The 15275-nt window shown below is 38.6% G+C and overlaps 1 protein-coding gene across 4 annotated transcripts in view; it reads left to right on the top strand.

Annotated features, from left to right (window-relative positions):
• Nucleotides 1–15275, top strand: part of DPYD (dihydropyrimidine dehydrogenase) — an 861482-nt gene that overhangs the window by 834123 nt on the left and 12084 nt on the right. For all 4 annotated transcript variants that reach the window (XM_050807345.1, XM_050807361.1, XM_050807352.1 and 1 more), the window contains one exon: nt 291–434. In XM_050807345.1, coding sequence (XP_050663302.1) covers nt 291–434 — 144 coding nt within the window. The remainder of the gene's footprint in view (nt 1–290; nt 435–15275) is intronic.

Raw genomic sequence — 15275 nt, 5'->3', positions numbered from 1 at the left:
GCCATTGTGAACTTTTTTCCATTTAGAAATGTATTTTAATTAACATTTGTATATGTAATACACAAATATTTGGTAAAAGTATTGTACTGTTGTGTTCTTTTTAATAATTAATGGAACCTGATACCTAGAAGACTAGTGGTCCAAAACAATGAGTGAAAACCTAGTTACAGTATACATGAAATAATCCCTAGACACACATTTGTTTGTTGATAATATTTATATGTTTATATCTTCCCATTTTTCTCTTCTCTGAGCTAACATGCTTTCTTATTTGTGTGTTTTCCTTTTAGAAACTGCCAAGTTTTGGACCTTATCTTGAACAGCGCAAGAAAATCATAGCAGAAAACAAGATTAGACTGAAAGAACAAAATGCAGCTTTTTCACCACTTAAGAGAAACTGTTTTATCCCCAAATGGCCTGTTCCTACCGTCAAGGTAAAAATTATGCCAACTATATAAGTATACCTACTTTACTATACAAATATAGCTAAAATGTTTATTTACTGCTTAAATGTATCACTAATTTGGCTTTAGAAATACAATGAAAGTTTTTTTTTTTAAATCTGTCCATGGTGAAAACTGCATTTAAATTATAAAATAATCCTTTTTATTTGCATATTTTATACTTTCTAGAACACTGTCAAGCATGCCTTTCTTGAAAATTTTTATATACATTAAATGTGTCAGGAGATATTAAGATGAAATTCCTTGTTTTCTTATGGTCATTTAAAATTATTTTAATCTATAATTAACTCCAACAATCTTATGTTAGTCATGTATGTAGCACAACTCAGTTATCAATAAGCACATCAATATCAGTGTGATCCCTTGAAAGTTTTGGGAAAACATTCTCTGGTTTGGCCTCTGGAAAGCCTGGACATTTATTTGGTTCTCAGGAGATTATTTTCTGGTAATAACAAAAATTATAATTAAGATGGGATTATGAGTATATGTTACCTTTCTTGACTTTTTTCCTTAAACTTTTCATTTTGACAGAAATGTAGATTCACATGTAGTTGTAAGAAATAATACAGAGAGGTCTTGTGTACCCTTTATCCAGTTTCACCTACGGTAACATGTTGCAAAACTGTAGTATGATATCACAACCAGCATATTGACACAGACACAATTTACCAATCCTATTCAAGTTTTTCCAGTTTTACTTCTATGTGTGTGTTGCATATAGTTCTGTACAATTTTGTCATATATGTAGGTTCATGTATCCACCACCACAGTCAAGATACAAAACAGTCCCATCACCACCAGGATGCCTCAGGTAGCCCTTTTGTAACCACACCTCCTTTTTTTCTGCCCCTCTTCAAGACAGTATTGTTTCCAGGCAGTCATAATGAGAAAAAAAAGGAGGTGTTATTGGATGGCATTCTCTCTGAAATCATCATCACTAAAATGTACTTTGCAGTTACTGAAATTCATTCTTCTGTATTTGATGACACTCTACTCCTACATTGCCATTTTCTGTTTGAAACATCAGCTGAAAAGCTTGCTTTTATGTGCTCGCAAGTAGACCTCACTGAAATTCATCTTTAGCAGTCAACTGGAGATTGGAACCCTTAAAAATTCCCTCTACCTATGAAGAAAAAAAAAAATGTGTCTCATGCTAAAAACAGTGGAGTTTAGACTCAGTGTTCCAAGCAATACAGAGTTCTGCAAGGGCAAAGGGAGTGGCTGACCACAAAGTGTACCAACACTTCAATGCCATCATTCTAAATAAAATGAACATTTGGGACTTGTAACAGCATAAAAGCCCCAAATCATCTCTTGAGTTCATGTTAAATTATTTTTGTGCTACTGAAAGTATGAACTGAACAAACTGAACACTGATGGAATGTGAAGGCCAGAACCTACAACCCTTCATGAGCCTTTTTCCCCCATCTGTGGCTATGACTACTATATGATTTGGAGATACAGTGTGTCTGGAGTTGGTTCCTGCCCGTGGGTTCATGGTCTCGCTGACCTCGAGAATGAAGCTGCGGACCTTCGTGGTGAGTGTTATAGCTCTTAAAGGTGGCACGGACCCAAAGAGTGAGCAACAGCAAGATTTATTCTGAAGAGCAAAAGAACAAAGCTTCCACAGCATGGAAGGGGACCCGAGCAGGTTGCCACAGCTGGCTGGAGTGGCCAGCTTTTATTCCCTTATTGTCCCCTCCCGTGTTCTGTTTTTGTCCTATCAGAGTGCTGTTTTTTCAATCCTCCCTGCGATTGGCTACTTTTAGGATCCTGCTGATTGGTGCGTTTTACAGAGCGCAGATTGGTGCATTTTACATAGCCCTGATTGGTACATTTTTACAGAGTGCTGATTGGTGCATTTTACAATCCTAGCTACAGAGTGCTGATTGGTGCATTTTACAATCCTCTTGTAAGAAAAGTTCTCCAAGTCCCCACTCAACCCAGGAAGTCCTGTTGACTTCAACTCTCAATAGGAATTTTCCCAGCTTTCTCTTCTTAATCAATTTGAATTAAATGTACGATCTCCATCGCTAGGCATCTTTTCCTTAGGTGTAAAAATTTCTGAAGGAAGATATTATTTATATTTGAAATAAAAGAAGTGCAAGATGATTATGAAAGCATTTTGACCTTTTCTAGCCCTCAAATCTTTCAGGGATTATATTTTAAATACTGATAACCTAGACAAAAAACAAAACAGAACAAACAAAAAATCTACTGTGGTTGAATGAAAGCTTGTAGATCATTAATCAAAAAAAAATCAGTCTCCAACTCCCAGCGCGAGCGACACAGAAGACCGGTGATTTCTGCATTTTCAACTGAGGTACTGGGTTCATCTCACTGGGGAGTGCCGGACGATCAGTGCTGGTCAGCTGCTGCAGCCCGACCAGCGAGAGCTGAAGCAGGGCGAGGCATTGCCTCACCTGGGAAGCGCAAGGGGGAAGGGAATCCCTTTTCCTAGCCAGGGGAACTGAGACACACAACACCTGGAAAATCGGGTAACTCCCACCCCAATACTGCGCTTTAAGCAAACAGTCACACAGGAGATCATATCCCACACCTGGCCGGGAGGGTCCCACACCTACGGAGCCTCCCTCATTGCTAGCACAGCAGTCTGTGATCTACCGGCAGGGCAGCAGCGAGGCTGGGGGAGGGGTGCCCGCCATTGCTGAGGCTTAAGTAGGTAAACAAAGCTGCTGGGAAGCTCGAACTGGGTGGAGCTCACAGCAGCTCAAGGAAACCTGCCTGTCTCTGTAGACTCCACCTCTGGGAACAGGGCAATAACAAACGCAGCCGAAACCTCTGCAGACACAAACGACTCTGTCTGACAGCTTTGAAGAGAGCAGTGGATCTCCCAACACGGAGGTTGAGATCTGAGAAGGGACAGACTCCCTGCTCAAGTGGGTCCCTGACCCCTGAGTAGCCTAACTGGGAGACATCCCCCACTAGGGGCAGTCTGACCCCCCACACCTCACAGGGTGGAGTACACCCCTGAGAGGAAGCTTCCAAAGCAAGAATCAGACAGGTACACTCGCTGTTCAGAAATATTCTATCTTCTGCAGCCTCTGCTGCTGATACCCAGGCAAACAGGGTCTGGAGTGGACCTCAAGCAATCTCCAACAGACCTACAGCTGAGGGTCCTGACTGTTAGAAGGAAAACTATCAAACAGGAAGGACACCTACACCAAAACCCCATCAGTACATCACCATCATCAAAGACCAGAGGCAGATAAAACCACAAAGATGGGGAAAAAGCAGGGCAGAAAAGCTGGAAATTCAAAAAATAAGAGCGCATCTCCCCCGGCAAAGGAGCGCAGCTCATCGCCAGCAACGGATCAAAGCTGGACGGAGAATGACTTTGACGAGATGAGAGAAGAAGGCTTCAGTCCATCAAATTTTTCAGAGCTAAAGGAGGAATTACATACCCAGCGCAAAGAAACTAAAAATCTTGAAAAAAAAGTGGAAGAATTGATGGCTAGAGTAATTAATGCAGAGAAGGTCATAAACGAAATGAAAGAGATGAAAACCATGACACGAGAAATACGTGACAAATGCACAAGCTTCAGTAACCGACTCAATCAACTGGAAGAAAGAGTATCTGCGATTGAGGATGAAATTAATGAAATGAAGCGAGAAGAGAAACCAAAAGAAAAAAGAAGAAAAAGAAATGAACAAAGCCTGCAAGAAGTATGGGATTATGTAAAAAGACCAAATCTACGTCTGATTGGGGTGCCAGAAAGTGAGGGGGAAAATGGAACCAAGTTGGAAAACACTCTTCAGGATATCATCCAGGAGAACTTCCCCAACCTAGTAGGGCAGGCCAACATTCAAATCCAGGAAATACAGAGAACGCCACAAAGATACTCCTCGAGAAGAGCAACTCCAAGACACATAATTGCCAGATTCACCAAAGTTGAAATGAAGGAAAAAATCTTAAGGGCAGCCAGAGAGAAAGGTCGGGTTACCCACAAAGGGAAGCCCATCAGACTAACAGCAGATCTCTCGGCAGAAACTCTCCAAGCCAGAAGAGAGTGGGGGCCAATATTCAACATTCTTAAAGAAAAGAATTTTCAACCCAGAATTTCATATCCAGCCAAACTAAGTTTCATAAGTGAAGGAGAATAAAATCCTTTACAGAAAAGCAAATGCTTAGAGATTTTGTCACCACTAGACCTGCCTTACAAGAGACCCAGAAGGAAGCACTAAACGTGGAAAGGAACAACCGGTACCAGCCATTGCAAAAACATGCCAAAATGTAAAGACCATCGAGGCTAGGAAGAAACTGCATCAACTAACGAGCAAAATAACCAGTTAATATCATAATGGCAGGATCAAGTTCACACATAACAATCTTAACCTTAAATGTAAATGGACTAAATGCTCCAATTAAAAGACACAGACTGGCAAACTGGATAAAGAGTCAAGACCCATCAGTCTGCTGTATTCAGGAGACCCATCTCACACGCAGAGACGTACATAGGCTCAAAATAAAGGGATGGAGGAAGATTTACCAAGCAAATGGAGAACAAAAAAAAGCGAGGGTTGCAATACTAGTCTCTGATAAAACAGACTTTAAACCATCAAAGATCAAAAGAGACAAAGAAGGCCATTACATAATGGTAAAGGGATCAATTGAACAGGAAGAGCTAACTATCCTAAATATATATGCACCCAATACAGGAGCACCCAGATTCATAAAGCAAGTCCTTAGAGACTTACAAAGAGACTTAGACTCCCATACAATAATAATGGGAGACTTCAACACTCCACTGTCAACATTAGACAGATCAACGAGACAGAAAGTTAACAAGGATATCCAGGAATTGAACTCATCTCTGCAGCAAGCAGACCTAATAGACATCTATAGAACTCTCCACCCCAAATCAACAGAATATACATTCTTCTCAGCACCACATCGTACTTACTCCAAAATCGACCACGTAATTGGAAGTAAAGCACTCCTCAGCAAATGTACAAGAACAGAAATTATAACAAACTGTCTCTCAGACCACAGTGCAATCAAACTAGAACTCAGGACTAAGAAACTCAATCAAAACCGCTCAACTACATGGAAACTGAACAACCTGCTCCTGAATGACTACTGGGTACAGAACGAAATGAAGGCAGAAATAAAGATGTTCTTTGAAACCAATGAGAACAAAGATACAACATACCAGAATCTCTGGGACACATTTAAAGCAGTGTGTAGAGGGAAATTTATAGCACTAAATGCCCACAAGAGAAAGCAGGAAAGATCTAAAATTGACACTCTAACATCGCAATTAAAAGAACTAGAGAAGCAAGAGCAAACACATTCGAAAGCTAGCAGAAGGCAAGAAATAACTAAGATCAGAGCAGAACTGAAGGAGATAGAGACACAAAAAACCCTCCAAAAAATCAATGAATCCAGGAGTTGGTTTTTTGAAAAGATCAACAGAATTGACAGACCACTAGCAAGACTAATAAAGAAGAAAAGAGAGAAGAATCAAATCGACGCAATTAAAAATGATAAAGGGGATATCACCACCGACCCCACAGAAATACAAAGTACCATCAGAGAATACTATAAACACCTCTATGCAAATAAACTGGAAAATCTAGAAGAAATGGATAATTTCCTGGACACTTACACTCTTCCAAGACTAAACCAGGAAGAAGTTGAATCCCTGAATAGACCAATAGCAGGCTCTGACATTGAGGCAATAATTAATAGCCTACCAACCAAAAAAAGTCCAGGACCAGATGGATTCACAGCTGAATTCTACCAGAGGTACAAGGAGGAGTTCGTACCATTCCTTCTGAAACTATTCCAATCAATAGAAAAAGAGGGAATTCTCCCTAACTCATTTTATGAAGCCAACATCATCCTGATACTAAAGCCAGGCAGAGACACAACAAAAAAAGAGAATTTTAGACCAATATCCCTGATGAACATCGATGCAAAAATCCTCAATAAAATACTGGCAAACCGGATTCAGCAACACATCAAAAAGCTTATCCACCATGATCAAGTGGGCTTCATCCCTGGGATGCAAGGCTGGTTCAACATTCGCAAATCAATAAACATAATCCAGCATATAAACAGAACCAAAGACAAGAACCACATGATTATCTCAATAGATGCAGAAAAGGCTTTTGACAAAATTCAACAGCCCTTCATGCTAAAAACGCTCAATAAATTCGGTATTGATGGAACGTACCTCAAAATCATAAGAGCTATTTATGACAAACCCACAGCCAATATCATACTGAATGGGCAAAAACTGGAAAAATTCCCTTTGAAAACTGGCACAAGACAGGGATGCCCTCTCTCACCACTCCTATTCAACATAGTGTTGGAAGTTCTGGCTAGGGCAATTAGGCAAGAGAAAGAAATCAAGGGTATTCAGTTAGGAAAAGAAGAAGTCAAATTGTCCCTCTTTGCAGATGACATGATTGTATATTTAGAAAACCCCATTGTCTCAGCCCAAAATCTCCTTAAGCTGATAAGCAACTTCAGCAAAGTCTCAGGATACAAAATTAATGTGCAAAAATCACAAGCATTCTTATACACCAGTAACAGACAAACAGAGAGCCAAATCAGGAATGAACTTCCATTCACAATTGCTTCAAAGAGAATCAAATACCTAGGAATCCAACTTACAAGGGATGTAAAGGACCTCTTCAAGGAGAACTACAAACCACTGCTCAGTGAAATCAAAGAGGACACAAACAAATGGAAGAACACACCATGCTCATGGATAGGAAGAATCAATATCGTGAAAATGGCCATACTGCCCAAGGTAATTTATAGATTCAATGCCATCCCCATCAAGCTACCAATGAGTTTCTTCACAGAATTGGAAAAAACTGCTTTAAAGTTCATATGGAACCAAAAAAGAGCCCGCATCTCCAAGACAATCCTAAGTCAAAAGGACAAAGCTGGAGGCATCACGCTACCTGACTTCAAACTATACTACAAGGCTACAGTAACCAAAACAGCATGGTACTGGTACCAAAACAGAGATATAGACCAATGGAACAGAACAGAGTCCTCAGAAATAATACCACACATCTACAGCCATCTGATCTTTGACAAACCTGAGAGAAACAAGAAATGGGGAAAGGATTCCCTATTTAATAAATGGTGCTGGGAAAATTGGCTAGCCATAAGTAGAAAGCTGAAACTGGATCCTTTCCTTACTCCTTATACGAAAATTAATTCAAGATGGATTAGAGACTTAAATGTTAGACCTAATACCATAAAAATCCTAGAGGAAAACCTAGGTAGTACCATTCAGGACATAGGCATGGGCAAAGACTTCATGTCTAAAACACCAAAAGCAACGGCAGCAAAAGCCAAAATTGACAAATGGGATCTCATTAAACTAAAGAGCTTCTGCACAGCAAAACAAACTACCATCAGAGTGAACAGGCAACCTACAGAATGGGAGAAAATTTTTGCAATCTACTCATCTGACAAAGGGCTAATATCCAGAACCTACAAAGAACTCAAACAAATTTACAAGAAAAAAACAAACAACCCCATCAAAAAGTGGGAAAAGGATATGAACAGACATTTCTCAAAAGAAGACATTCATACAGCCAACAGACACATGAAAAAATGCTCATCATCACTGGCCATCAGAGAAATGCAAATCAAAACCACAATGAGATACCATCTCACACCAGTTAGAATGGCGATCATTAAAAAGTCAGGAAACAACAGGTGCTGGAGAGGATGTGGAGAAATAGGAACACTTTTACACTGTTGGTGGGATTGTAAACTAGTTCAACCATTATGGAAAACAGTATGGCGATTCCTCAAGGATCTAGAACTAGATGTACCATATGACCCAGCCATCCCATTACTGGGTCTATACCCAAAGGATTATAAATCGTGCTGCTATAAAGACACATGCACACGTATGTTTATTGCGGCACTATTCACAATAGCAAAGACTTGGAATCAACCCAAATGTCCATCAGTGACAGATTGGATTAAGAAAATGTGGCACATATACACCATGGAATACTATGCAGCCATCAAAAAGGATGAGTTTGTGTCCTTTGTAGGGACATGGATGCAGCTGGAAACCATCATTCTTAGCAAACTATCACAAGAACAGAAAACCAAACACCGCATGTTCTCACTCATAGGTGGGAACTGAACAATGAGATCACTTGGACTCAGGAAGGGGAACATCACACACCGGGGCCTATCATGGGGAGGGGGGCGGGGGGAGGGATTGCATTGGGAGTTATACCTGATGTAAATGACGAGTTGATGGGTGCAGCACAGCAACATGGCACAAGTATACATATGTAACAAACCTGCACGTTATGCACATGTACCCTACAACTTAAAGTATAATAATAATAAATTTAAAAAAAATGAAACTCAGAATTAAATAAACCAAAGAAATGTGAAGTCTTGGATGTAGATAAAGATTTCAGAAGTATCAAAGAGAGATAAGGCATCTTATTAAAAATAGTGCAAGCTTATGTTCCTCCCCTAAGGTTCCTTACTTTAGAGGTTATCCAGAGTGGAATGTCCTTGGTGTTACGTGTTACACAAGCCTCAAGACATTGTAGATACCATCTTACCAGCATCTTAGACCTTATCAGTGTCAACATCTTAATGGGCAGCTGTGGTAGATTTTCTCAATGTCTGGTGGATTTTCCACTACCTTGGCCTTCTCCCCAGAATGTCCACACTCATTCCGCCTGTTGTCATTTCTAGGTAAATGCTGTGCCCTGTCAAAAAACAAAATAGTGACTGATAGTGGTGAGGTTTTGGGGGAAGGGAGCATTTTCAGTTTTTATAAATGCAGATATCTCTTTGGAAAATTAGAGATTAAATTTGTTATAACAAATAACTGTATTATAAATATAAAACTTTGTGTATATATATTTATATTTATATTCTATTATAAAACTGTGTGTATGTGTGTATATATATACACATATGCACACACATATATGTACACATATACACACACACAGAAGTTTTAATTTGTGTAATCATCTCTAGCAAAGGCTGATTTTGTGATTTTTGCCCTTTCTTTATTTGCTTAGGTTAGCCTTTTCTACCTTGATAAGATTATATCAATGTTTACCCCATCTAGTTGTTTTAGGATTTTAATGTTTGTATTTTACTTGAATTTCTTTAAAATTGTTTTGCTCTAAAGTATCAGGTACAGTTATAACTTTATTTTTTTTCCAAATAGACAGTTGTTCCAAGACCTCAATATCTGCATTTTAAAGGGATCCCTTTCATCTCTCAAATTGTGATTCAGTAATAAAAATGTACCATAAATTGCATCATTTACTTTATATTCAAATTGTCAGCCTCTCAAAATGTTCTAAAACTTTTCAAGGGCAAATCAAAAATGAATTAGATAAGGTTCCAATAAAGATGGTCAATCTCTAGAAAAAAGTTTTATGCCATAAGTAATTATTTGTCCAATAATAAACAATTTTTAAATATTTATAAATGGAAACTTCTAATTAAATTCAAAATTCTGGGTTCTAAACTCCTTATTTAATTAATACCAAAACCTAAGATACCCCTTTTACACTTCTACGAAGCAAAATTCTTTCTTGTCCTGCAGTGTTGATCCTTTACTTTGAAATATGTTTAATATGATTCCTTTTTCCTTCTGATATTAACCTCATGGAAAAGGTAGGGGAAGGTGGGCCTTGAGAAAATCACTGAGTTCAGAGAGCAGCGTGTAGCCTCATGATGGAAACTGAGGAACAGGTTGGGGAAAGTAGAAAAGGATTGAAAGAACATGTTAGTGTCTGTATTCACCTCTCTGCTTCCTTCTCTTTGTAAAATCTTTCTCTATGATAAATCTAAACTTTTCCTACACAATGACTCAACTCTTCTCCATCCCAGACTTATTTTCTGTGCTTCAGACTTGTGTCGCTCTATCTTAGGGTCACCTCCACCTGCATCGTCTGAACAAAGAACCCAGTAGCCATCATATTTAGAACTAAACTGATTCCCATTCCTTCCAAGCCTGCTCTTCCTCCTGAGTCCTCTGTCTCAATGAACCCCATCTTACCTAACTCAAAAAGCTGCAGTTCAGCCTGGATGTCTTCTTATTACTCATCCTATTCACAAGCTAGTCAGCAATGACTATTGTTCTTATCTCTTACATCTCCCTCCTCTTACATTCTTTACATACTGCTGAGGCCTCAGTGTGTTGCTTACGTATTCTTTCCTGGAACTCTAAAACATTCTATTAACTGTCCTGCTTTCTTTTGTCCTCCTTATCTAATCCATTCTCCAACTATTATGAAGGACTCTTTTAAAAATGCAGGTCTGTTTGTTTTAGCCCTTGCTTAAAATTCTCTCATCATAACCATAGTCCTAAGGTAAGCTCCTTAGCATAACTTTCAGACCAATCACATTTTAGCTTTTCCTGTCCCAAGAAGCAACTTCAATGGAATGATGAAAAGTAGAATCCAGGAGGTGATAATTTGAGGAATGAATGAAGACTGAGACAGTAACAACAAAGTGTGCAGAATACACTTTTGGTAACTTGAGAAAGGTCAGTAAGAAAGGGATAAGAAGAGGAATGGAATAGAGGAAAAGACTGTTTTGTTTATATGAGAATGATCCAGGCTTGCATATGCTTTCATATGTTTGGAAGAGAGTAGCTGAAGCTGCCAGAAAGGGCATGATTAAGGAAACTACATCTTTGGCAAGCAGAGAGGGAAAGGAGTCTAAACAATATATTAAGATATCTTGCATAAGAGGAGAGACGTGTCATAAAGCTGAATTTGGACTTCCCAGTGTCATTTTAGCAAGCAGACATATTTAAAGAAAGTGACCATAAAAATGTCTTCAGAAACTATTGCCCTCATTGAAATACAAAGCAAAGTTTGTAAAATTTTAGCAGATTATATTTATGGTGAAGGAATTTCCTGAATTAGGCATGGGACTACTCTGTCACACTGCCTAGGTTCAAACTATGGCATTGCCATTTCATAGCTGTGTGAACTTGCCTCAGCTAACTAATCTGTGAAATGGAAATAATAAAAGTATCTGCCTCATAGAGTTATAAATTAGATGATGTGTGAAGTGCTTTTAGCATGGTGCCTGCACCAAATATGTCCTAAATAAATGTTACTATTAGCTATAATATTTGAAATGAATAGGTTGAAAGAAATCCATGTTAAGATGACTATTCATTTCCATTTTGTCCAATAAAATGAACTGAAGAATGAAAATAGAAATACATAAAGCTCTGGAGGCCAACGAAGTTGGAAGGTTTGAAGAAGCTTATATATTTTTTAGGAAATCTTTATTGCATACCTGCCATGAGATAAGCAATGCACCAGGAATTGAGCATCTGCAGGGCAATAAATAAAACATACACAACTTCTGTCCTCATAAAACATACAGAATATAGATAGATAGATATTAAAGAATCACACTAACAAGATAAAATTATTTTTTTATATGAGCTACATAGAAATGATGCAAGATATATAGAATCTGTTTTCATAGTGAGACCTAATTTAGATTGAAGGGGCCAATGAAAGCCTCCTTGAGGAAGTGACATTTAAGGAGCCCTACAGACTAGGTAGAGATTAGAAGGAAATGGGGAACTGAGAGTATTTCAGATATGCCATAATGGGGTCATGGATTTGGTAATTGGCCATGGTAATGGAAACAGAGATGAAATTAATAAAGTGTTATTAATTCTTCCTCCAAGAGTCAGTGATTCTCATTATATTAGGCATAGGTATAGTAAACAGCTGATAATAAGAGGACTAAGATGTCCAGCTTTTTTATAGTTCTGCTGAGATAAGAAAAATAAAAGATAATGAGTTAGGGTTTGATGTTAGTGTTTTAGGTTGAGGGGGTTTTGGGGTGTAGCATGAAAAACTTAGATTTGAGTGTATTGAAATTGATAAACTCAAAGGAATTATGGGCCTATGCTGGAGGATATAAAGGAGAAAGAACTGACATTTCCAACGCCCACTGTGTTCCAGACCCAAGATAGAAACTACACATGTATTTTCTTATTTCTTACTTAACCTAATACTCTGTGAAGGAGTAGGGAGTTCTGGAGGAACAAATCTGAAGAAGCGATCAAAGAAAGAGAAGGATAACCAAAATAAAATGATAGTGTAGAAGAAATCCAAAAAGGAAGTCTTAAGAATAGGAAAGTGGTCCACAAGATCAGAAAGCACTGATTGTTTTACCAATACTTTGTGTTGTTTCATTTTGTCTCACATATGCAATCAATGAAATTCCACCTCTAGTTGGCAACGGTTGTCAAATTCATCCATGTATGTTTCTTCATTTATCCAATAATCTTTAATGTGCAACCACTATGTTCCAGTACTGTAACAGTCACTGGCACAATCCAGTAGTGAAAATCCCAGCTCTCATGCAGCTCACAATTTAGGAGGGAGGAACAGACAATGACAAATAAACAAATGAATACATAATATGTCAGATGGTGACAAGTGTAATGGAGAAAATAGAACAAGCTTAGGAGAATACAAATTACTAGAGAGACTGGCCAGGGAACACCTGCCTATTTAATGGCATATGGACAAACACCTAAAAAAGTGAGGGAATGAATGATGTGGGTATCCGGGGGGAAAACATTCCATTCAGAATGAACAGAAAGTGCAAAGACCCTGAAATAGCAAAGTCCTTGGCAGGAAACCAGTAAGGCTTTTAGAAAGGAAGACTGATATGATCTGGCTTATTTTTGCAAAGGATCTTTCTGGCTGCAGTGTTGATACAGTATGCTAGAGGGACAAGGGCAGAAACAAGCAGACCAGTTAGAAGCTATTGTAACAATCCAGGCAAGGGACTGACAGGAGGGAAAATATATACTGGATAATGTCAAAAGGCCTCAACTCCATTGTTTTAAATGAAAAGATGTGTGTGAAAGTATTAGACACAGCACAGCTCTATTCAAATGCTAGGAGCCACAGTTATTGTCATTTTTATACAAGTCCTTGCCCTTTTGCCCATTATTTCAGACTCCATCTGGATGATGTGGCTGTGTGGTTTTTCAGTTCACGTTGATATTAACGGCCACATTCCCTTTAAGAGTCATTTTCTGTCTGCACATGCATCAGACATTGCTTCTTGTCCTTTTATTGTGGTGGTTGTTGCTGTTTTTTAGCACACACCCAGGCACGCCATGTAATTGCTGCTACACGATTACTTCAGTGTTTCCCCTAGAGTGTTTCTTCTTTCTTGACATACCATTTTTCCTACTTCCCTTTTTCCTGGAGGACCTGGGTTGTCTGTTTTCATGCTTTATATTTTCTCTGTCCACCCATCTGTTTATTTTAGCTTGTTTCTTCCCTCCTCTCTGCTGGCCTCTTTATAGATTCCTCTGTTCGATAGTTTAAACTCCATGACACTGCTTTGTTTATCCTCTCAGCTTCCGCAGTACATTATTCCCCATCTGCTGTAGAAAGAACCCCAGTGTCCCACAAAGTTAGCTAAGCCCCTCTTGTCTGAACAAGTTTTTCAGTCGTGCATTCAAGTTTCTAATCTACCCCGTCTTCCCTGGTTAGGAATGCAACAATAATATTTCTAAGCAAGCTATGCTCAGTAGATCTCATCTTTTGTTCTTTTTTCTTTTCAAATGCCTGCTCTGACTTAACGTTCTGTTTCTTCAGAGGTAGGCAGTTTCACTATCAGTCCATTGCAAGTATGTGTTTAGTATTTGCTATGTGACCAGCAATGTGCTAAGGACTGCAGGAGATTCAAAAAACAGACACTGCATGGTCCAAGGCTCAGGGATGTTTGCAATTTCGATGGAGATGTAGTGCTAACATATATTTATTATGCACTTGCTGCAATCCAGAAATTGTGCTAGAAACTAGGAATACAACGTGAATTTTAAAAAGAAAGACGTCTATCCTTATGGAGCTCATAGTCTAGCAAGGGAGAAAGACACATGTTAAAAAAATTATTTACAGTTCAATCAAATATGTACAAAATGCTCTGGGAAAACAGAGGAGTGAAAGGGATTAGTTCTGCCTCGGGTAATTATGGAAAGCTTCACAGAGATGGTGATATTTAAAGTGGAGTTTAATAAATTAGTGTTAATTAAGCAGAGAATTAATAATAAAAGCTAATATTTATTGAGTACTTATGAGGTTTCAAGCATTGCTACGTGCTTGCGAATTAGCTCATTTAATCCTCACAATAACCCTCTGCTATTATGGAGTAAGCAGTTGATAAACAGAGAGGTTAAATAACTTTCCTAAGGTCACACAGCTAGGAAGATATCAAAGCCAAGATTTGATTCAAAAGGGTAGCTCTAAAACGTGGGCCTTAAGCACTGTCCTCTGCTGTCTCTCATGAAAAATAGAAATAAAAAAGAAAAGGAAGGTGGCATTTCAAGCAAATCAGTATGTTTGCAAGGCACAGTATTCAAACATACTTGTAATAACTGACAGCCATGGGACCTTAAATCCAATACACAATCCTTGGATCAAGCAGATAGTGACATCAAAATGGTAAACTCATTCTTTTGTTCAATTGGAATTCATAGAAAGCACAGAACTGAGAAGCAGTAATGAGGAAAATACCTGGGTTTTATAAATCAGTATTAATAACATAATATAAAAAGCAATGGGGTCAACTGATTAAACTGCTATGAATTTCATCTGAACATCAAGCGTGGTTATGCCCAGTGTTATCCAGGGACTAGAGGGTCCTTGAGAACCAGAAATCTTTGCTAGACAATGTACATCCTGATTCTCCTAGCCCCTTGAAAGGAAAAAGGGGAAAAAAAATGGCCTCAGAGGCCCTCCGTCCTACCCCTGGGAATGATC

Source organism: Macaca thibetana, chromosome 1, assembly GCF_024542745.1.
Source record: "Macaca thibetana thibetana isolate TM-01 chromosome 1, ASM2454274v1, whole genome shotgun sequence".
NCBI classification, from domain to species: Eukaryota; Metazoa; Chordata; class Mammalia; order Primates; family Cercopithecidae; genus Macaca; species Macaca thibetana.
The sequence above is the reverse complement of the archived record's forward strand: the minus strand, read 5'-3'. Positions and strand labels throughout refer to the sequence as shown.